This window comes from Mycetomoellerius zeteki, unplaced genomic scaffold, assembly GCF_001594055.1.
Source record: "Mycetomoellerius zeteki isolate Tzet28-1 unplaced genomic scaffold, Tzet1.0 scaffold25, whole genome shotgun sequence".
Taxonomy (NCBI): Eukaryota; Metazoa; Arthropoda; class Insecta; order Hymenoptera; family Formicidae; genus Mycetomoellerius; species Mycetomoellerius zeteki.
Window position 1 is genome coordinate 2,184,869 of NW_017257227.1, and position 22,882 is coordinate 2,207,750.

The 22,882-nt window shown below is 39.3% G+C and overlaps 1 protein-coding gene across 1 annotated transcript; it reads right to left on the reverse strand.

Annotated features, from left to right (window-relative positions):
* Nucleotides 1-4,842: 4,842 nt before the first annotated feature.
* LOC108723700 (uncharacterized) lies at nucleotides 4,843-21,130 on the reverse strand. Its single transcript, XM_018449616.1, has 6 exons — nucleotides 20,916-21,130; nucleotides 14,153-14,361; nucleotides 12,253-12,388; nucleotides 9,230-9,363; nucleotides 7,376-7,682; nucleotides 4,843-6,388 (listed from the first exon to the last, which is right to left on the reverse strand). Exons 1-6 carry the CDS (start codon nucleotides 20,950-20,952, stop codon nucleotides 6,303-6,305), a joined length of 909 nt encoding a protein of 302 aa, XP_018305118.1. The 5' UTR covers nucleotides 20,953-21,130; the 3' UTR covers nucleotides 4,843-6,302.
* Between the last annotated feature and the right edge of the window lie 1,752 nt (nucleotides 21,131-22,882).

The window sequence follows — 22,882 nt, forward strand, 5'->3', positions numbered from 1 at the left end:
AATCTTAAGCCGTAAGATCAATTAGTTTCTAAATACAATAAATGTAGCAAGCCGTAAGATATTGGTCAATTACAGTCGAATGTGAGGAGAATAATCGACTATAATTGGTTAATTTCTTACGACTTAAAGCTTACTACACTTATCGTGTTTCAAGACTTACAGTTGAATGTAAAGAGAATAATCGATTACGATTGATTAACTTCTTACGTTAAATTGGTACTATTAATGAATAATTACATGTGAAATAATTATATTCGTTACTGCTCTCAATCAATTTTATTAATCCACACGCACTTTTGTATGTGTCCGAGGTTTACAAGTAAAATATTCGGGATTTTTGGTCTGTAAGTTCTAGTTGTGAAAAATTTGATGTGACAACCCTACATGATCTCTCTTTTCTACGTGTCAAAGTGAGAATTTAGCATCTCGAAATGAAACGGCTATCCATCGCGATAACCACTACTGACGTATTTTACGCTAGTTTCACATTTATACATGAGTTTTGCGTCAATCATGTAAAATGCAGCTTGAAATGTCGCACGCTTTATTAGCTCGACATATATTTCGCGTGTACACAATAATTGAACGTAACTTATTCATACGTGCGATGTTTACGGCTGCGAGCTCGATGGTAATTCGTCGCTTTTGCGCCGTCGCGACCGGAAGATGATCGGAAATAAATATTCACGAGCTTTCGCCCGCGTCAGCTCGGCGACCGGCTTTCTGAGCATCCGCGAATTATCGGCGCTTATTTTTCTAGCGATATTTTTTCACCGGGAGAAAAGCAGTCGGGAAGGCATTATCGCAATTAATCAAACGCCGTATCGACCGATGAACGGAGAACGGACAAAGAGTGGTTGCATCGCTGTCACGGCGCAAATTACAGTGCGATTATTTCTCTAGTTCGCGGATTCGATTTATTCGCGTTAAGAATCAACGGTGCCATTCGTTATCGATATGACAAAAATGTCGGCTGCGATATTTTCACCCGAGCGTGTATTCCTGGAAAGGTCTCAGCATTACCTGCGCCAGGTGGAACGAATGCAGGTGGTGAGTTTCAACGCGAAATTTGTTGGTTAGCAGCCGTAGTTTATCGGAAATATCTTTTTTTTTGTTGCTCGTGCTCTACCCACGACGCTTCGCTGATGATCTGCTCAGCTAGTTTTCTTTGGCGCATGCGAAAGCAAAAGCGTAAATATGACGAGAACCTGCATGAGCCTGTTTTTTTTTAGCTTAACTTCTTGCATGAGTCACCTTTCCTCTTTTTTTTCTCAACGTGGAGAGAAAAGGAGGAAAAATGAACTGTGCAAGAAGTTCAGCTAAAAAAAAAATAAATAAATATCAGCTTAATAACGACAGAATGCGATCTAATGACCAGTATACATCTATTAAAAGTCTGTACATATTTTTTTATCTTTTTATCTACCAGTTTTAAACCGTTTTATATTTTAAATATGTATATACTTGTTACTTTGTATTTTTAACATTGAGAATGACCCAATCGGGCTCGAGAAAGAGAAACGCTGTATATTATATCTTTAATTTAAATTTTGTTTTCTTATGATTTGTAGCCCTTCTCAACACTTTTATCATTAATTTTAAAAAATAGACCTATTCTAAGTGGTGCCTTCAACACATTCGATCGATTAATATTTTATTTCACGCTACAATTTTAACAAATTCGTATTGGAATCCTTTCTTCAAATTCTTATTTTTATAGTGGTATTGCATTATATATATTTACGAAAATATTCGTAAATTATTTTTGTTAGTCTGGACTCTTACATAAAAAAAACAAGTGAAATTGAAAATATCTTATCTTTTTATGAGCAATTTCGTCACAAACTTAAATTTTTTTAAATAAATAAAGATTCTGGAGAATATATTGGAGATGATTGCGGATTCTGAAAATAAATGTTGAATAATGCATTCAACGTAGTGCTTTGCCGTGCATAGAAATTAGCCAACTCCATGCGAATTTATTAACAATGTCCAATTGCTTGGCGCGATACGTCTTGCAAATTTGCCGAGAGCCTCAAGGGAGAAGTCGGCAGGTGCGTACGCAAGTGGCATACATCTCCGGGACTCACCCTCCTCCAACAGCGACTCCATGGCGGAATCTCTCGGGCAGAGGTCCAACGAGTTTGCGAAAATTCGTCCTACGACGGCGAGTATATTTTGCGCTTTTGTTGGTCTAGCGCCAAAGACCTCGCGTATGTTCGGTGCTCAACGATCGATGTTCTCATCAGTCGTGGTACTCTAGATCTATCACCGTCGCAACTCCCACGTGATTTTTACAAAATACCGTTTCCTCAGCGCGTATTAATATCGGATCGAGTCAAAGGTCAAAGTGGAAATACGCGAAGAGTAATTCTGCGACTCGATTATTGGATTCACGCGGGTGGTGCGTATTTGCGAAATGCCACGCACGCACACATTCGCACGCACTCGCAAGAGCGACGCCAACGGAAAGCAATCTCCCTCGGAAGATCGGATACGGAATACATTACTCGCATTAATGTGTTTGCATTAAGATTGTCGGTTGTTGAAATTTGTCTCGGTGCATCGTTTTACATGCAGCTCTACAGAGAAAGCACGGTAATTTGGAATACAGATGGTGAATAAACACGATGCGCAAATTGTGTATTCGCATTCGGTTGCAATAATATCACCACCGAACATTACATAGCGACCGATAACATCGTGAAGGATAAACACCTGTAGAAATTCAACTCCGTGTCAAGCGTCTATAGCGATCGGTTAGTCCGAGTTCTCGTCGAATTAATTTTCGAAAATTCACGAGATATGCGAGTTCGCGTTTACGTAAGGGTTAAACTCGCGCATGAGATTAAGAAACGCCACGCGAGAATCGCCAGGTCAACACGAGCCTCCAAAGGGATTTCCGCGAATTCTTACGTGGCACTCGACTCGCGAGAAATACGCACGCGGCACGATTTTTTACCGTTCGCTACCCCGAGAAAAGGATCGCTCGGACTGTGTACGGCAACCCTCATCATTTCACGAATCCCCGACGTGACGCAGCTCCGATTTACCGTCGCCAAGCAACGGAACCTTCGTTCGTGTGCGAGTACTCGTACGTACTGGTACGTACTGGGCAGCAGTATCTCGTTCGCTGATATCCGTGAGCGCCTGACGTATGCCCACACACCCACGGTCTGGCGCCATCGATTGCCAGCCGCCCCTATAGCTTCGTGGTCCATACCCGAGGAATATCGGAAACGAGGCGGTATTTCGTTCAGCATAATTTTCCCTAGGCGATATGGGAGCGAGGACCTCTTGTGTAGTAAATAATAAATATGTTTACAATGCCCCATTGTTGTAAACAGATGCAGCGGTCACTTTCGTGAGCAGCATCGAGGATCTAAAATTCTAAACTAAATATTGTAGATGAATATCGATCCATGGCAATACGTGGATTTATACCAAACAATGTTTTTGATGCTGTTATTAGGATATACTATAAACACACTTTCCGCATCAACGTAAGATTATTTAATGTGCGTAGCTTTAATATTGAATTTTTTTTCGCAAGTAATTATTTTTTAAATCCAATTATTTTTTAAAATTTATTCAGTTGAAGTGATAGAAAATGTATATAGAACTTCGAAAAAGTCTAGTTTTTTCGTTATCGACTATTGCATTTTCATAAACTCTTGAAAAATTACTTCTCTTGTGCTTACAAGAAGAATATTACGATAAACAATCACATTTACGGATTGTTACTGTCGTATTCTACGAACACTTCAACTATTCAACAAGATTCTTATGAGATAAAAGGAAAGAATATTGAAAACTTTCAAAGCTGTTTCAGCGTAACCATCTCAACTAGATTTGCGTAATGCAAAATTTGTTAAAAGATGAATTCTGAAATAATTATTAATGTTTCTTTTTTGAAAAATGATATTAAAATATTCTGAAAATATTTAACATTTATCACACTCCAACAGGTTAATATGAGACTCACAAAATCGAATAATCGTAAAAATTAAAATTGTTATAATATAAATTGAAAAATCGTTAAGATATTAATACAGAATAATTATGAATATATTTTAAAAAATTCGTAGAAGAAAAAAGACTTCACAGGTTAAGATTTAATATTTTAGGTTACTTGGATACTAACCCAATTTTCCTGGCATATAATTACAAACAATATGCAAGTATCAAAAATACCTGTGTGGTTATATATTTCGCATAACGACACAGGGTAAACATTGTACGGCGTGCAATAATTGAGTTATCATACTAACGGCGTACACACACTGCGGTCATGCATAAATAAATATAATAATCCGCAAAGCGGCGTTCCTCGATTCGCCAGGCAAATTAACGCGCGCTTTTGTCGAATGATATTTTATTTAATGTTCACCGGAATCAGGCATTTTCGCCAGTAGTCGATTGCCGACCCTCTTCTTTGCATTTGTGCATTATTTAACGACGATTGTTTTAATGTTGATCTGAATCCTTCAAAATGGATAAATATTTGTTTTAGCGTAGAAAATAAGATTATACTGTTGACGCAACGCGTCAATAGAAATAACTAATATACTATGACTAGTGTATAATAAAATTTTGTTTTTTAATAATAATTGTTTTCCATTCATATTGTGTTATGCTTATCATCACATGTTATCATAAGCATGATATATTCTTATATTAATATGATCAGTATTAATGTAAATATTCACATATATACATCATGCGAGAAATCAAACCGTTATACTCATCTGGATAATTATTCAGCTGTGTGACAAAAAAAGAAAATCAGAAAAATTGTTTTAGCTTCAATATATTTCAGATATTCTATTCTTATATCTTAGCCTTAATTGATAGTATATTTTAGTTTTAACGTGACTTTTACTAAAACATTCATCGGGAATTCATTTGAGATAAAAAACGAATGGTATCGAATATCGATAAGCGCAAACTGCGCGCGATATAATTTATGATGTTAGCTGATATTTGATGAATGGTATACCTACGTGCAGACAGTAGATTCTATTTGCATGATGTGAATGTAAAAAAAAGTATTAGAATGCAGTGCGAATCGCTACGAAATGTAAGAAATAGAGGTTACACACAAGGAAACACAGTGGTAGTATACTTAATGAATTTATAATAAACTCCATAAGACGTACTGTACATCAATTAAATCAGCCTCGTTTAATAAATTAATTACGCTTTAATACGAAATGGAATGACTGAGATACACAAAGTTGTGTCGTTATCATATAACTCGATATAGCACATCTTTTTCTCGCTTATCATATAGTACATAGTCCCTAAATAGCAACACAAAAAAGAAGTTCGCGCAAATATCCGATTCAGGTACATCATCTCGCACACTGTAAAATACTTAGGCGGGCCGCAATATATATTTTTCTCGAACACTTTTACTTATCAGTTATTCGTACAGAGAAAAAGTATGGCAGTGTGTATTATGTGTGTGTGTATATGTGTGTGTGTGTGTGTGTGTGTGTGTGTGTGTGTGAATAAATATGTGTATACATATGTGTATATAATCGAGCGATTTGACATACTCATATTTGTCGTGTTATATGCATTTATGTTCGGTATATGTTTGTATTACGTGTATATGTGTCTTTACGCTGTCGAAGAATACGCACGTACATTCATGCTACGTTATAGTCTCCTTCTGAGTTATAAAAGTACGAAAAAAAAACTATCTTCTCATACGATGCGACGAAACGTACTATATGTATGTATACGTATACCTACACATTGCAAACACATTATTCCCGCTGGAAGGAAGCAAGAGTACATGGTCTAATAATAATAAAATAACTCCTGAATATATATCGCGAGTATATATATCCAGCCGCGTCTGTCGTCGCTGCAGTGCATTTTGGACATTTCGTTGATCGTCGGATGAGTGAACGTCGGATAAATCATCTCGCTGTGGAGTTCACCCTTCGTCCACGATTTTTTTTTCGGCCTTTTCTGTCGTCCGAAGCCGATCGAACTATCGGTTGCGTCCCGTCACTTCCATTCCTCCACCATTCTAACTATAAGCCTTTCAGGTTTCATCGCCGTGATGTGATTGCTAAGGAGCTTCCTGTATTCGCTCTGGTTGGATATTCCTGATGCGTGGTGATCCGAGGCCATCCCATAGAGGAAACGTCATCATCGCACAAAGCACCTCTCGAGCCCTTCGCCAGACTCTTCCTTCTCCTCCTCCTCCTCCTCCTCTTCTTACAAACACGTCAACGTACGCAAAGTGTTCCAAAGCGCGTTTCTCGAACGATGCACTATATATGCCTTTAACGAATGACGATTAGAAGAAGCGCAAACAATTCCAAAACGATCCTCGCCGTCGGCCGCAGGCTCACCGTGGAGGACCCCAGCACTGAAAAATTATCGAACGAGATGCTCTAATAATACAATCTCCTATTTTTTGTTTGTGTTTTTCTTTCTCAAGGGATTGAGTCGCACGGGCGAAGGAATTCAGATCACGGCTCAACGGCGTGGTTTTCTGAATGCCCCGACTGTGTTTCAATGTAAACGCCTAAGCCTAAGGAGGTCAAAGAACTCATCGAGTTCGGATATTGTTCGAACTCAAAAAAATAGAACTCTCTCTAAGCAAATGAACCAGCTGCTGGTCCGCGTCTAGATTCTCGAAGTGTCTCGAATTTCGATAAATAATTGAAGACGTAATGGAGATAAGCGATGATGTATTTACGGGGATTATGTTTCCTTGAAATAATGAATACATAGATATAACTGATATAACTACGAGTCCAGTTGGCGTTTATTTCTACGTATTATATACGTGTATGTACATATGTATATGTTACGTTTCTCTATCTAAATGGAGTTAGGCATATATAATTTCTCATATTTAAAAATACGACAATTATATTTAGTAGAAATAGAAGTAACGACAGAACAGAAACAGAAGCAAAAGTATGAAGCAATAAATGCAAGTTAAATTTTTGGAAAGGGGGGATTGAGACTCAGTATCCTTACCACACATGAATTGACATAAACATAAATTGTAATATGTATATTCTCTAAATTCTTTGGAGTAGAATCTCACTCTAAATAGTGAAAATTGAGCCAGTCTTGAAAAAGAATAACTCAATTTTCAGTCTTTAAGAGTGAGATTTCACTCTTTAGAGTAAGATTCACTCTAAAAGTTTTAGAAAGTAAAGTTACGTAATATACATATGCATACACACTTTAAATTCTTACGCATTCTCTCGGTATTTAGCATTTTATAATTTATTCGTAAATTGATGCTTTACTATCATGGAGTTATTATTTATGTGCCCCTTAGAGCAGTCAATTAAGTAAGGCAAGTATATTGCGGCGCGAAAAAGCGAAGAAACGTTACCTTTTACTCCAACCTGCCCGTCAGGTTTCTTTTGGCCGGTCTGAAAATTTGGCGGTGGCTGGAGGTAGTTGATGCCGACGATAGTCGCGGCAGGCTCGTAATGTATCACTCGCGGCCGATCCTCCTCGGCGCTGACTTCCGTGCTCTGCCAATAAATATCGTATATCGACGCGCTACAACGTATCTTCAGCTTGCCGCTCACGAAGTGATCGTGCGAAACCAGGAACTGGAGCCCAATTTGCGAAATCTGCCATTCCGATTCGTTCGTGTCGAGCGGGCTATACGTGCGAACGTACGCTTTGAGAGGCTGAAAGGAGAAAAGAAACAGAAAAGATACAAATTAGTGTCAACGGGATTACGCAAAACTTTTATAAATATGTGAACACAGTTCTACAGTTATACGGGGAGACAAAATAATGCGTGAACACCTAGGAAATGTACTATCTACTTGTTTCATTAAGAACTTACTTTACCATTTATCTTTAATGCAAATTCTATCCTTGTTGAAATAGTGTCATACATTCTCGAATAATATGGTAATTGCTACAGTGCTATCATACCATTCTTTAAATAGAACATCTTCTAATTGTTTAAAAGATATCGAAAGAGGAAATTTGTTTCCTCTGCTCCTCAAAACTACAAACAATATTTAAATCAGATGATTGCATTAGTCAAGAAAGATGAAGTTTTGGAGAAAGGATAATTTTGGAAAATAGAATGAGAAGAAAATTTTTTTCTCCAATATCATTTATATTATTAAGCAATTGAAAGATGTTCTAAGAATAGTACAACATTATCTATTGATAACTATTTAAGCATTGAGTGATTATTCCAACCAGGATAGAATGTGTGTTAAAAGCAAATAATGAATTAATAAAACAAGTAGTAAAATAAATATGTATTTCCCAGGTGTCCACATTATTTTGTCTATTCCCTATAAATATGTGTAGCATATAAATGTAATATAGATAATGTGAAAATTATATATTATTATTGATTATAATATATAATTTATAATCATAATATGTATATCAGAGCCGTATTACATATATTCTGATATAGTAGTAAATAATTCGAATATATTTAATTTTAAAAAGTTAATTAGGTTTCATTATTTGATGGCCGTGATGAGTTAACGATAGTATAATAGCTTGTTAAGAGATAAAATAAATATTGATATTGTGGTATAAGGATAAAACAGTATATTCGCGCTGCTTCATATGTCATTAATGCTGCTGTTATATAAATTCTCGGTAGTATGACGATTTCAATTTTCTGACAATCATACGTTCGTGTTTAGTACGTAAAATAATTTACGTAGAGGTGCGTTGACGTAAGGTGATTAAGGAAACCATTTTGAGCATTGCAAATGCGACGTTTTGTAAAAGTACGACTTTAAAATATACACTAGTATTAAAGCATTTTAGCATTTTATCGTTTAATTTATGATACTTTTTGAAACAGCAAATTTAATTATTTAAATAATTACTCGAAAAAGATTTAATTATTTAGATATATGTATAGAGATACACAAAGATTTAAAAATTTTCGAACATTGTCTCAATCGAGCCTTAATTAAGAGTTATTTACGTTATAATATTATACGCTAATTGAGAATCGGAATATTAAATTATTTTCCGCCCTGCGGATGCTGTGCTCGCTCCAACTTTGGAACATCTCGAAGAGGAACGTATCCCATAAGCTCCCTTGTCTCTGACGTTTGATCAGGGATAATGGATCAAAGCCGGAGTAAACTAAATAGAGGTATCTGATCCTCCTCTCTCATTCCTTTCCGTCCGTCTATCCTCTCGTCTAACCGCGCGCGCATTACTATCATTAGCAGTTAGAGCATACCTGTCGATCGTTGATATACCAAGTGAGATTCGCAGCGGGTTTGCTCCGGTCAGATGTGCAGTTCAAACGTAGCGGATCGTCAACGCGGTATTTCCTCTTTAGTCCCTGTATCGACGGCATCTCACAGGGCAATTCTGCGAAGGCAATATATACTCCACATATATAGAGTGCTCCAGATCTTAGCCACCCCAGCCAGCCCCTGGCCTTAGTGAGCTACCCTCCCCCCTCCCCATGCATACGTACTATTTCGTGGTGTCGAAAGCAGATTTTCTCTCGAAAATATCAAGGAAAACTACTCTTTTCAACACTACTCTTTTCAACAAATCTTCAGTTTCTCGCATTAAAGTGTTCACAATAAATTTTTAATATTTTTGCATATCCCAAACTGAAGTAAAGCTCATTTCATGTGAGATTAAGCCCCCTATTTTTTTAATTCTTAACGACAATGTCGATGTCGTTACATTGTCATTGCCTAGATTTTACACGTATAAAAAAATTACGCAGCGACAATATAACGATACCAACACTGTCATTAAGAATTACGGAATAGGACCTAAAATATTTAAACGATAATTAAGAAAACCTTCAATTGCCAAACCCTCGAGTTCTTCATAATGGAATAGATGCCATTAGACAAAGAATACGTGTACATATTTGAAAGATAATTACCATAAATGGACTAAGAGAAGAAAATTGAAACGTATTTGATCATATTATTATTTTCTTATGACAATAAATAATTCACACTAATTGATTCAAGAACTTTCTATGTTGCTCGTTATAAGTCATTAACCCATTTAATTTTGCTTTTTACGAACTTGATAGTCTAAGGCCCGATTGTATCAACTTAACTTTAAGCAAGGCTTAAAACTCTCCCCTCTCTATCCCTCTCAGCTTTAAAAAGAGAGAAAGAGATATGGTAAGTGTTACCAATCATAATAATCTAACCAACCGTTTGGTAATAATTGAGAGGATTGGCGGAATAAAGACACAATTCTATTTAGGCTCTTTTTCCGGAGATTAGCGCAAATAAATAAGGAATTGATGTTGCTTACATTAGTTAAATATGAACGTGTTTCGATTGTCCTGTGGTGGTGAAAATGATATAATCTATGGAAAAAGGACATAAATGATTTAAAATTGTTAATGAGATTTTTATCGGAGACTGAACGAAAATGGTATGACAATAATGTGTTTTTATTACAACATATTTATGCTAAAAAATCTTACGAAAACTCACCAGATGATTGAACATTATTTCAATTTATTTTGGACAAGTAAAAGTAAAATGTATTTCATATTCATTTTATATTTCTTCCAGAAGAATGTGAAAATAAAAAACTTGTCTGCAGTTCATAGTCTTTTCCCTCTGTCGATTCTTACAATCTTATGATCAATATTCAGAAAAAGGGACTAAGTGCATTTTTTAAATTGCAAATAACTTTTTAAATATTGATCATAATAGAGAAATATTATAACATATATCTTCTCAAAGACATTATATAAATATATATTTAATATTGTTCCCATTTGTGATATAATAAAAAAGTAATACGTTATTTTAATTTTTATCAAAATCAAGATTTTGTAATTAATCCTTTATTCCGTCCATCCCCTCAATTACTAAATATATTTTTTTTAAGTAAAATTATTTTTAATTGTATTAACCGAATATTTAAATGAAACTATTTCACTCAACATGTGGTAGCTGTTACCAGACTATTTTTTCAATGTAGTTTGAAAGATGATTCTTTCTAGTGAGAAATGACAATGGAATCGACATCGAATCGACGTCGATTCCACATCGATTCCATTGTCATTTCTCACTGGATTTAGATTCGAGCTACCCTGTATGTACGCAGGCGACCATCGCATGAGCTTGCGTGCAATCGAGACGTTGTCGCTTTGACTGGGCTTGACCGGACGTCGTCTCGTCCCCTAAAGCCCGACGCAGTCGAAACTTTCGACGATGGTCGATACGAGGGGGCGAAATGGCCTTTCTCTCGCACTCTCGTCCCTCGTACGAAAAATTCTTTTCTTACGATGGATGGAGAGATTCGCGCTCGCGTGACTCGAACCGTTTCACTATCGGCACGCGTTGTCAAGTATACACGTACACACGCGCAAGCCGTTACAGACACCTGTACGTGTCGTCGCCAGCCCGGGGCTCGGAAAATATTACTTTTTCACTTTTTACGGTGAAACGTAAATTCGTGCGCCTCGTCGCGCCTTTACGACGAAACGGGGAGAACGCAACGAATATAAAAGTGTCGCCGTTCTCTGACGCGAGCGCGAGAAGCGAGAATTGAATAGTCCCGTCCTTGCGGAAGATTTGTGTCGCATCTCCGAAACTCCGCGAGCTCTCGAGCGCGCGCGAATATGTATATATTACTATATACAGTATATTTTCTTGTTCCTCGTTTGCGAGACGCGGCTGGTTGTGACGCGCGCGCGAGAGACACGAGTAATTAAAAAAGACATTTAATTCTCTCGGGAGTACGTTCGTACGTAATATCAGAATAGATTACGGTATATATTTGAAAAGGAAGTCCCAGCAAAATGTTGTCGGGGTAGAATTTATCGGATGTCACGTTTTAATGAAGGAACCTCGAAAATAGCGACGTGCCGTTTACGTTGTTAAAATATATTACTCTCGACGCGCAATCCCTGTAAATTGCGAAAGGCGTCGCGTCGCTCGCGAGGCATAGGAATCTCTCTGGTTTTTCTCTCTTTTTCCCTTTTTCTTTTTTTCGCAAAGCGCTTCGGTCCGTTGATCTTACAGTAAATTATCGTAAAAGTTTTATTGACGGCGAGAATACGATTTAAATAGCGCGCTTATTATTATTCCCCTTATCAAAAACTCGATATCGCCAGGACAGTCGGCCGTAAAGTGGACGAGGCGCGTTAAATCGCCCCGTGCTGGTATAATAACGTTCTACGTGTTTTTTACCCAGTCGACGATGGCGTCCTAAGTTATAAACGTATATACGGAGTAAGAGCATCGGAGAATAGGAGACACTTACCAACGACGTTCATCGCCGCGTAAACTATAGCCGTGTGGAAGGAAGGTGCATCGGCTGATACCTCGCAGCTGTATACGCCCGCCGCCTCCAATTCCAACTTCGTCAGCACGACCTGCGTCGCGTTGCTCTCCGTTTTCTGCAGAATAAGGATAATTCATTACGATCGTACGCCTCGACACGAAGGCGTCTTCGTCGCTCTTCCTCGTCCTTCGTCGTCATCGTCGTCATCGTCGTCGTCGTCGTCGTCGTCGCGATTATCGAGAACACGAGGACCGCGAGAATTCTCCCGGGTGGATATGCACGGCATGTATACGTGTACATACGAGAATACGTAACGGACGCGCTTACGACAGGAATCCGTCCAATCCATTAATGACCAATGCTTCCGCCAATCGCACGACATGGGACCGACCTGGTTATTCGGTATCAGCCTCGATTTGATTCCCAAACGGGAACTTCGTCTCGCGTTTCCCCGCGGTCCATTCGCGATGTTAAATATTCGCGATGCACTCGGGCTTGCTTTTTTTCCCTCTTCTGTTTTTTTTGTACATACATCGACTGCCGATTGCCGAGAGTCGTTATCGGGGATGTTAAAAGTAATGAATATCGCAGCAAGGTGTCCGAATTGCGTTTCGAATTGCAGTGAAAAGCGCCCGCGGCTTGGCATTCGTATCGCAAAAATGCGACGCACGGAGCGTTAGAACGATCGGACGTTAAAAATCGCGCGTGCAAGTGCAATAATGCAGAATGATCTATTTCACCGACTGCGGATTCGTGTCGTATCTCATTGCGTGGATATTCGTCATAACAACTGACATTAGATCGTAATCAGAACTGTCATGTCCGCGGAATTTAAAACTGGACTTTGTCGGACCACATGTACCATGTATAAAATTATATTTAACGGCGCTTTAAGCAACTAGGTTGGAGTATATAAACGATGCATCCACAAAACATTCGTAAAGTAAAATAAAAATCTTATTTAGAAGGAATTACTTTGAAGAGTAAAAATTGTAATTCAATGTCGCAAATTGTATATATACATTTGCGGTATTGAAAACTGTACTCTCTAAAATTTTTATCAAATTTCACTCTCAAAGATTGAAAATTGAGATACTCTTTTTCAGGACTACCTCGATTTTCACTCTTTAGAGTGAGAATCCACTCCAAAAAATTTAGAGAATACTACATGTACTATATAAAACTATAGTATAACTATATATACATATATATATAATGGTTTTATATACATATATGCATCTATATACATAAAACTATTGATATATATAACAAAGTGTCATCGATTCTTCCTAGCTGATGAATTACAGAAACACAATTTTTAAAAACTGTAGAATTTGCGATACCATAAATTGAATATAAGACTACAATAAAAAACGCGATAAAACTCCTGTCCAGTTAAAAAATTAAAAGGAAAAATAAAAACGGAATTTAATGGAGGGAAAACGCGACCCACACCAGAACGAGCAACACACATCGACGAGGGCCATCAGTTACTCCTCTCGTAGGGAGACAGCTCGAATTCAAAAACTTCGATCAGCCGATATGTAGAACGGTACGCTATACAGCAAGCAGGAACTGTACGTTCCGGCGGTATCGGTGTTATCGTGTTCTATTCGCAACTTCTCGACCGCAATAAATCCTCATCCCTTCTCTCACTCTCTCACTCTCTCTCTTCCTCTCTCTCCCTCTCCCTCTCTCCCTCTCTCTCTCTCTCTCTCTCAATCTCCCTCTTTCTCTTCTTGACACCCGCTTTTTTTCTTCGCGCGATCCCGCCGAGGTACAGAAAGATCTCGAGATTTTGCGATGGCTCGCGGGACACCGAAGGTTGTAAGCTCGTCCGTCACTTTGGATTGGAGATGGGGGACGAGGGCAAACTTACCTTCACCGTCAGGTTTCCAATGGGGAAAGTCTTGACGGGCGGACTCTCGTTCGGAGCATAGCGATAAAACTCTCGACCCCCTTTGTACCACTTGACGGCATACAATGGGTCGCCCTCGGTGTCATACCAACATTTCAACGTCGCCGAGTCGCCCTTCTTCACGGCCGTCGGTATCTGGATGCGCACTCCCCGCAGACCCGAACAAATTCCTGGGAAAGAGAGAAAGAAAGGAATGGTTCGTTAAAATTATATTTTATTCGCGTCGCTCTTATTCGTCTACGCCGCGGGCATCGTATTATACATCCGTTTGTCGCTGAAACGGCGCGGGTGTCCCGGCATGCTCCAGCTCACGTTGCGCGCTTATCGGGACGGATGATCTTGCTGAAGTTATTAGGGCACGTGCAGGACGCAGAGACCCGCGTATATGGATCCGAATCTCGACTCATGCCCCCGAGGGAAAAGAGGAAATGAAAGCCGAAGGTGAATTTCTGCCGTGTCATGTCATGAGAGGCGGCTGAATATCGCGATGCATACCTCATCGATTACGTTCGCGGACAGTGTTTCCCAAATAGGAAAAGTGACGACGGGCTTTCGCGTCTGGGAGGGTAAGCTGAAATAAAGGCGCTACGTCACATAATATTCTCTAACTATCGATTTTAAAGTCCCAGCGATGGTCTACTTCGATTCGGTATTCCGTATGGCCCACTCTTTCGTGACTCAATCATTAAATGTTATCTCGTTATTTTCAAATTCGATAATACGCGTGAGAATAATAATTTGTCATTGTCATTATTCGACCTTTGTATAAAAACGTCATATTTTTTCTTTATCGTCATATACACTGCTATAATACTACACGCTCGACAGAGCGAAAAACCGATGGAAGAAATATTATGTTAATTAAAAGATTATATTTCCTCTGACCTTTCTATCGTAAGGAAGCCTCATCTTTTAATTATATCAAATGATCCTATGCCGAGAGCTTGGGAACCACTGAGCTTCGCAGACAGCCACGGCTGATTATCAGAGTGACATCGTCATTACGCGGAAATCCTCGTAATGAAAGCAACCGCGAATATAATACGAGTTCGCGAGAAATAGTTTCTTATAATAATGACGATGCGCACAACGCACTCAACTCGATCTCATCTGCGGATTCGAAATTATTCGGCGAATCCCATGTCGGCCCCCGGAATCCTTTATCGATCGTGAATAGAATCCTTCCTGCGCTCCGCTCCTCCCCAATCTCGACCAAATATTCTCATTCACGAGGAATGGGATCGATCTCACGCGAGAAACAGAACTTACGCGTTCTCGAAATGGATTTCGTCGTGACGGCGCCTTTCGCGGAATTTCCACGTGCCAATGTATTCGAAAATCATTCATTTTTCCAAACGGTCCCATTTTCCAACTATTTATATCACGCGTTTTTCATAAAAGATTATGCAATAAATTTATAAACGTCGTATATGTCGATCAATGAAGGAGTTCCATTAACGGCGAAAATCTTAAAAAGAATGTACAACCTTAGCCAAAAATATTAGACATCTTATTAATCATCATTTAAAGCTCATTATTTTTAGCTCAAAAATTTATTTATGACATTTGCTGTAAATTATCCTTTATTTCAAAAACCCTTTAAACTTATGTATATTTTCGGTCCTCAACAGACGACAATAGAGATAAATAAATTCCAAATAAATATAAGTGGAAAAAATATAAGTGACTAATATGTTTAACCAAGGCTGTATGTCATTTAAAAACAGCACTGAAAGTAAAAATTTCATAGATCATTCTATTTTTATATGTAAGTATTTATGTAAAATTTTTAAGCACAATTCTTTATTAGTTTAAAAGTTATTTAATTTTTTAGTTTATCCTAATTCTTGCGTAAAATTACGTTTTATAATATTTATTTGCAATTTTGATAATGAAGTAACATTAAGAATGCAATCAAATTTTTTATACACATACTAATAAAACAATTATAAATATTCGTATAAAAATTTATTTGGATTCACTCACTCGTATAAAAATTATTAACCTAAAACTGCAACAAATATAGTCCATTTTACAGCATAAAACCATTATGATAAAACTAAATTATTTGTTGTTTTGTTTTGTAGTTTGTTTCAGGACGTAATTATGAGCTAATGTTATCAAAATTTTTTAAATAATCTTGACTGACATTACTCAATTAGCTTATTTTAGCTGATTATTTGACTGATACTTTTTACTATTCTCTAAATTTAAATCAGTGGATAATCACTGATATCAGTGCCAAGTATGCCACTGGTAATCAGTGAATTAAATGTGAGATTCCTAACCTAGCTAATCTTTATTATGTGATCTAACTAACCTCGTGTTAGTGCTTAAATTCAATGAATATGATATTGGAAGATTGAAATTAACGTGCAAATATCGGTATTTTAGTTATACAATGCTCTCAAATATTCTTTCTTTTTTAATTGAACTTCACTGATTATCATTGCCAAGTATACCACTGGGTAATTAATGACTATCCACTGATTCAGATTTAGAGAGATAATATTGTCAAATATATCAAGTCATCCTTAAGCGTATATTATAAATATAACCTGAAAAAAAGAATATAAAACTAGAGTCGCACATCGTGACTTGTTACCGTATTCAATCAGGTAACAAACTTTATGGTCAGCAAACTCTTAAGTTAGGGATTCTGTTTATGTAAAGAAAGTCCGTAGTATTAAAGTTTCTGTGTAAATGATTCATGCAGTACGCAACGATTTCAATGCGACATTTTTACCCAAGTTTCCAACGCCAAGGAAAAATTCTTAGCTTTTCTTTCCATAGGATCGATATAACGTTCGGCTCGCAGTTTCACGGATTGGACAAAGAAATTTCGAAGGAGTATCGTAGGAAAATATTACCCCAGCGCATTAAAGGCAACGATGGGGGGAAGGGGGACGTAATGTCCCTCTATCCCGTTTAGAGGCACTTCGCGGGGCTTACGGGTATTTAGTTGCAAAACCACGAGGGCACTCTCTCGCGGCCGGTCGTTAGTCGTTAATAAAAAGTGGATTTGCGGCGAACATAGCGACGACTGACGGGGAAGAAGAGGGTTAAGGTGACAACCCACCCAAGACCGTCGTCGTGACGGCAGAAAGTAACAAACGTGCCGTCGTGCGAAAAAAACGGATAAGCACGCACGACGCGCGCCGTTAACGCACTTGTGTAACACTCTCGAGCGACGACGATAGCCATATTAACGAATCGAATTTACTCCGAGCTATCCGAGTTTTTCGCGGTATATCGAACCATTGTATTCTCTCACAAAAAAGAGAAGAAAAAGAAAAAAAGAGAAGTGGATGCGCAAATAGCGCTTCGCAATAATTTCCATTCGCTCAGTGTATCCAGTGGCGAAGTGGGTAATATCAATCTGCTCAAGAGACAGCGGCTCGATTCGGAATATTCGATGCCGATATGAGAGCGAGTTCAGCTTAATTCGCTTACACTAATGGCGATACGCTCGGTTTAACGGACGGCTTTCGCGCAATGAATGCGATTTCGCCCGATCGGACAATCGCTACGGACGGATCTTTAGAACGGATATGACGTTCGGTAGAGCGATCGGCTTAATTAGCTGCCGAGCGAAGCGACGAATCGCATTTGCGGAGTGGGAAAGAGACACAGGAGGCCCGTATCGTCGTGCGCTTCGACGCTTCGCATCCCTATACGCTCCAATAGGAAGCTTATCTTTTGTGTGCCGGCAAAAGGCTCGCGCGCACGATCGGACGAAAATTATTGACGAGAATGAGCTGCACGCATCATGAGACTTTGATTCGAGATTTCGCATACGGAAGTGTTATCTGCATTCTGCTATTTTTGGTACAAACTGATAAAGCAAGATACCGTAATAATAGAACAATCGCCGCCGACGCGCATCGTTATCTGCGTTATATAAATGCGTAGGTAGGCAAAGTTTCATTCTTTTTTTTTTCGGAAAGGGAGAAAAAAGGATTATAAATCGCTTTTTACACAGTAGAGCCCCGCTTGTAAAAATATCGTGCTAATGCAGACGAGATATCTCGCGCTTAATATCGAGTTTCGGAATCCGTTCAATTTGAAGCACGGTGCTCGTTTTCAAGCGAGATGTTTGTTAACGTCAGATGCGCAGGTTTCCATGACGTAGACGATCGCGTGGAGTATACATTTTAACACTTCATTTATCAAACGTTATTATTTGTTAGAGGAATTGAAAACGGTATACTTCCAGCGAGCTTATTTCTCGATACCACATCCCTGCTATCCATTTTTATTGCAACGGGGAAATGTTGAAATTATTTTCGCGCAAAGTCTTAGTTCGCCAATTTCAATATGTAATTATAATTGCATACGCCACATACGTGAGACGATAATTTCTTATCAATATGTCAACGATCTCGATAATTTTAATTTGCTGTCTTATTGATAATTTACACGTTGTTAAATGAAACAACGAGGATATTTCCTAGACATCTTGCACAAATTATATTCTTCTCGCAATTATTAATTTGCATATTGAACAAAATTCTCACTAGGAAAGAGCTTATTCGGCAGAATTATTCTGAAATACATATGTACATATACATATGTATCAATATAATTTTAACTTGCTGTTGCTATCTTATTGATAAATTTACGTGTTGTTGAATGAAATGACGAAGATATTTCCTCGATATTATGTATAAATTTTTATTTCTCACAATTATTTGTATATTGAACAAAATTCACACTATTTGGCGGAATTATTCTGAAGTACGCGCGGGCAGTTTGATAAGTCAATGATTTTTTAAAAGGAAACTATGTTGAAAAATAGATTGAAATTTTATTTAAAAAAAAGTTTAAAAAGTCACTGACTTATCAAACTGTCCTCGTATATATCAATAAAATTTTAATTTGCTGTTTTGATAATTTACGTGTTGTTGAGTAAAATGATGACTTTAATATTAAATAAAATTTTCACTAGAAAAAGAATTTTTCACTTATCTGACAGAACTGTTCTATAAATATATATATATATGTATATATTAAAACCTCGTATTAGCGAATCTCGAATTAGCATATAAAATCCCTTCCATTACGCGCTAGACGCATGTGAGTAGCGGTAAAACCTTTAATAGGACCCATTTCATGGTTTAGAAGTGAAGCGGATACAACTTTGTTATTACGTTCAGAGCTTCACGAACTATTAAGAGATTTCAGTATATATGTATATTTTAGGACAGTATTATTATACGAAAGAAGAGGCAGATTGACGTAGGATTGACGTTGAGCAGGAAGTCTCCATTTGCAAACGTAAAAATCTTGAATAATGATCAGTATATAGCATAAAATTTCAGGATAATCAAATATTCGATCGTCCGCCGACGATCGTTAACATCAAGAAAGAAAATATCAATAAGAGAGGAAGTTTGGTGAGTCCAGATCGCACTGGAATCGCGAATTTATCCGGCACGCGATGGAGGGTTCCTCTTCGCCGCGCGCTATAAAATCGCATTCGCCAGAATGTCATTAATGCGATTATATACCACCGTGATGGGAATTCGTTAAATTTGTTAATGCCCTATTACGGGGAACGCCCGTACGTTTTATGGCAAATGGTGCAACGACCCGACGCCAACGTCCGACATTCCTCTCGGATACAACGCCGGCTGGTTCAATGCACGCAGCGAAAAGGATCCTCTTCCCGAGACGTCTCGCCTCTCGTCTTCGCTAACAGTTTTTGCGCTTTGTTCCCCGAGTAGCAACGCCCATCGCAAAGACGAAACCCATTTCGTGAGCTGAAAATCCCGAGTATCCCGACAGACGTTCCCGATTCTCTCTCTACGACATTTGCGTATCGCGTTATAATTCTTACGACAGCTTCGCAGTCCTCGCGCGTACCGCATCGTCTATGCATGTACTTTATGCTAATATCCGTAATGGAGAAAGTTTCTGATATCGTGAAAAAGCGTCTGACCTGGAGCACTCAGGCATGAATTTTACGGTGGCGCTAAATTAACGACGGTAATATATAGTCGTACGCTTAACTTGAAATTTTTATAGTTTGGCGCCATGCGCTTCGATGCGATAATGCGATAATTTAATCTCGCTTAATATCGGCAATTTAATTTAATCCATGTTAACATAATAAATTCATTGGATTTAACGTAATAGCTTGACCGAAAAGTCGAATATACGTTTGCACGTAAAATTTATATCGTCGGTTTACACACCTACACGCACATGTTTACTCGAATGTGTCAATGAAAGCGTACGTTTTCGAAATATTTGTCTATGGCTAACATAGCTTATTTTCATATTTTGCAGTTACAAGCTCGTGCCGTCGCTGCGGCTACGCGAAAGTGGTCCATCTCGTCCTTGAAAGGAGTAGAACGGCTCTCTGTGCGGACCACGTTGGCTGATAGCTATCGAATGCAGCAACCCGATTCGGCATACAAGTCGCAAGGATAGATCTATACCATAGGATGCCGTTTATCGGGGCAATGAACGTGCGAGGCAGCTAGCCAGCGGGAAGACAGCATATATAGCGGGAGGACACGCGAATCGAGAATTGCGGAAGCAAGGAGGATATCCCGGAGCGCATGCATGCTGTCGATGACAGCAGGTACCATTGTCAGATGCAACGAGGGAGATTCTGCGTGTTATGCGTGCCGACGACGTGTATATATGTACGTGTGCATATATGCATATAAGGGAGGCAAGGGCGGTGCGGAAGGCACCGCGTTGGAAGGCAACTCACCCACGATGTGAAACCACAGGAGGATTTTCAGTTCCATGGATACTTCTGTCGCTCGTCGCCGTCGACGTGTCTCACTAGGGCTGTCTGCGATCCTCGCTCGTTGTCCGTCGTCGTCGCGTCGGACACGTCTCTTCGCATGTCGTTGGAGAGGCTCCTCTCCGCTCGTTCTCTCTCTCTCTCTCTCTCTCCTTCTCTCGCTCTCTCTCTTTCTGTCGCCTCTTCAACAGCAGCAGTAGCATCAACAGCAACAGCCAGTACGGCGTCTGTGTAAAAGGATACGCACGGAAAGCGAGAACGGTGGAAGCATAATCCTCCGCGCGTGCGGTACGTGAGCCGAGTGGCGTTGTGTACGAACGTGGATTTCTGCGTGACTCGATTACGGGAATTATTCCCCGACGGAAGAGTATGCGTGGCTCGCCGAGCCCGGCTTCTCTCTGGTGGTGCACGGCTGGCTCCGTCGCTGCTGGAACCCCCGTTTGCGTTTCGCGCAGAATCAATTTCCTCGCGAAAACGACGACGGCGCCGGCGACGCGCGCCGCGAGTGCGCGAGCGTGACCGCGCGAAACCGCGCCTGCGTCTCCGCGTCGTTAAACGTGTCTTAGCGACGTGTGTACGTGCAAGAGCCGTACTCACACCTACACGGACGGAGCGACACGCACCCCCAACGTCGTCGTGCTGCGGGGGTGAATGTGCGTACGTACGAGTAAAATCTGGTCCACCGATAGATTCCGAACAACTCCGAGTCGGCCCCGATAGGCCAGTCTCCCCTTTCCGCCCCCGCGACACCCCCCCCCGTCCCCCGACGCTCCGCGTCGCGGCGTTGTTCTCCCTTCCGTCCTTGCATGTGTGTTTTGTGTGTATGCATTCGCAGGATGAACGCACTCCTGCTACGAGGCGGGCGGTCTTGTCACGATGTGTTCCCTTCCTCCTTTTTCGAGATATACCGCTATCGATATTCTATCAGACCACCTATCTGGATATTCGTTTGTCTATTTGCAGGTCTAGCTGTTCTGTACCGCTTTGTTTTACTTGAATAACTATATATATGTATATTCGCGCTGAGACAATACTGCTCCGCTCCTTATCCGGAATGTCTCTTCTACCAAGTTTTGCCTTGACAGGATAAATTACAACGAATTGCAATTACTTTCGCAATTAATTGTTTTATGTCATTATTTAATATTTAATAGTGTAATTACTTTTTATACATCTCTTATAAGTATTCATATTGACCCTTGTATAGATTTATACCTTTATACGTATCTTTGTAAATTTATATACATTTAATTCTATTTTAAGAAATAAATAAAAATGATTAATAAATATAAAATTATAAAATAAAAATTTAAACGAACGAGAGGACCGATTAATCTGGAGTTTGTTCATCCATTTGCTTAACGGTATTGTCTTCCTGCTATTCCTGTTACTATTTCTCGTACAACGGTTAACGTAACACTGTGACACAATGAACGAGACTTGTCTACGGCATAGATATTGTTCAGCTTTTATCCTCCAGAAATATGTGTGGACATAACTTATATGAAGAGTATCATGTACAGGGAGTACGGATATCCACGATTATTTATCGCTGTCGCCGACTCCGATGTAATACAAGAAAGTAGAATGAACAGGGGCGTATCGTAACAACACAATTGTGCTTGCGTAAGTGCGTCGGCGTGGTCCGCCGTCCGAGACGTGTGTCTGTGCGCCGATTGCATGACGTCGCCATTAGAAGGCACAACTACGGCGGAGCTGGACGATAACTCGCAATCCCAAATAACTTCCGATGGGGAACTTGTTCGATTCCCAATGCAGCCGGCGACTTACGTAATATCCATTCTCTCCCAGGATTATCAATTTTAATTAAAACGAATTTTCGCCCCTTCCTCCGGCCGCTTTCAGTCCCAGCGTCCGCGACCAATTATGGCGAATTAAAACTAATTCGAAATAATCTTCAAAACTTTTCG

What these genes read in the sequence shown, in the direction of transcription:
- LOC108723700 (XM_018449616.1), bottom strand. Translation starts at nt 20,952, where the DNA reads ATGGAACTGAAAATCCTCCTGTGGTTTCACATCGTGG. An exon ending in CGCGGCGATGAACGTCGTTG is followed by an intron (nt 9,364 to 12,252) that starts GTAAGTGTCTCC and finishes TTGCCTTCGCAG; the next exon opens with AATTGCCCTGTGAGATGCCG. An exon ending in GGTATATCAACGATCGACAG is followed by an intron (nt 7,683 to 9,229) that starts GTATGCTCTAAC and finishes TTCTCCTTTCAG; the next exon opens with CCTCTCAAAGCGTACGTTCG.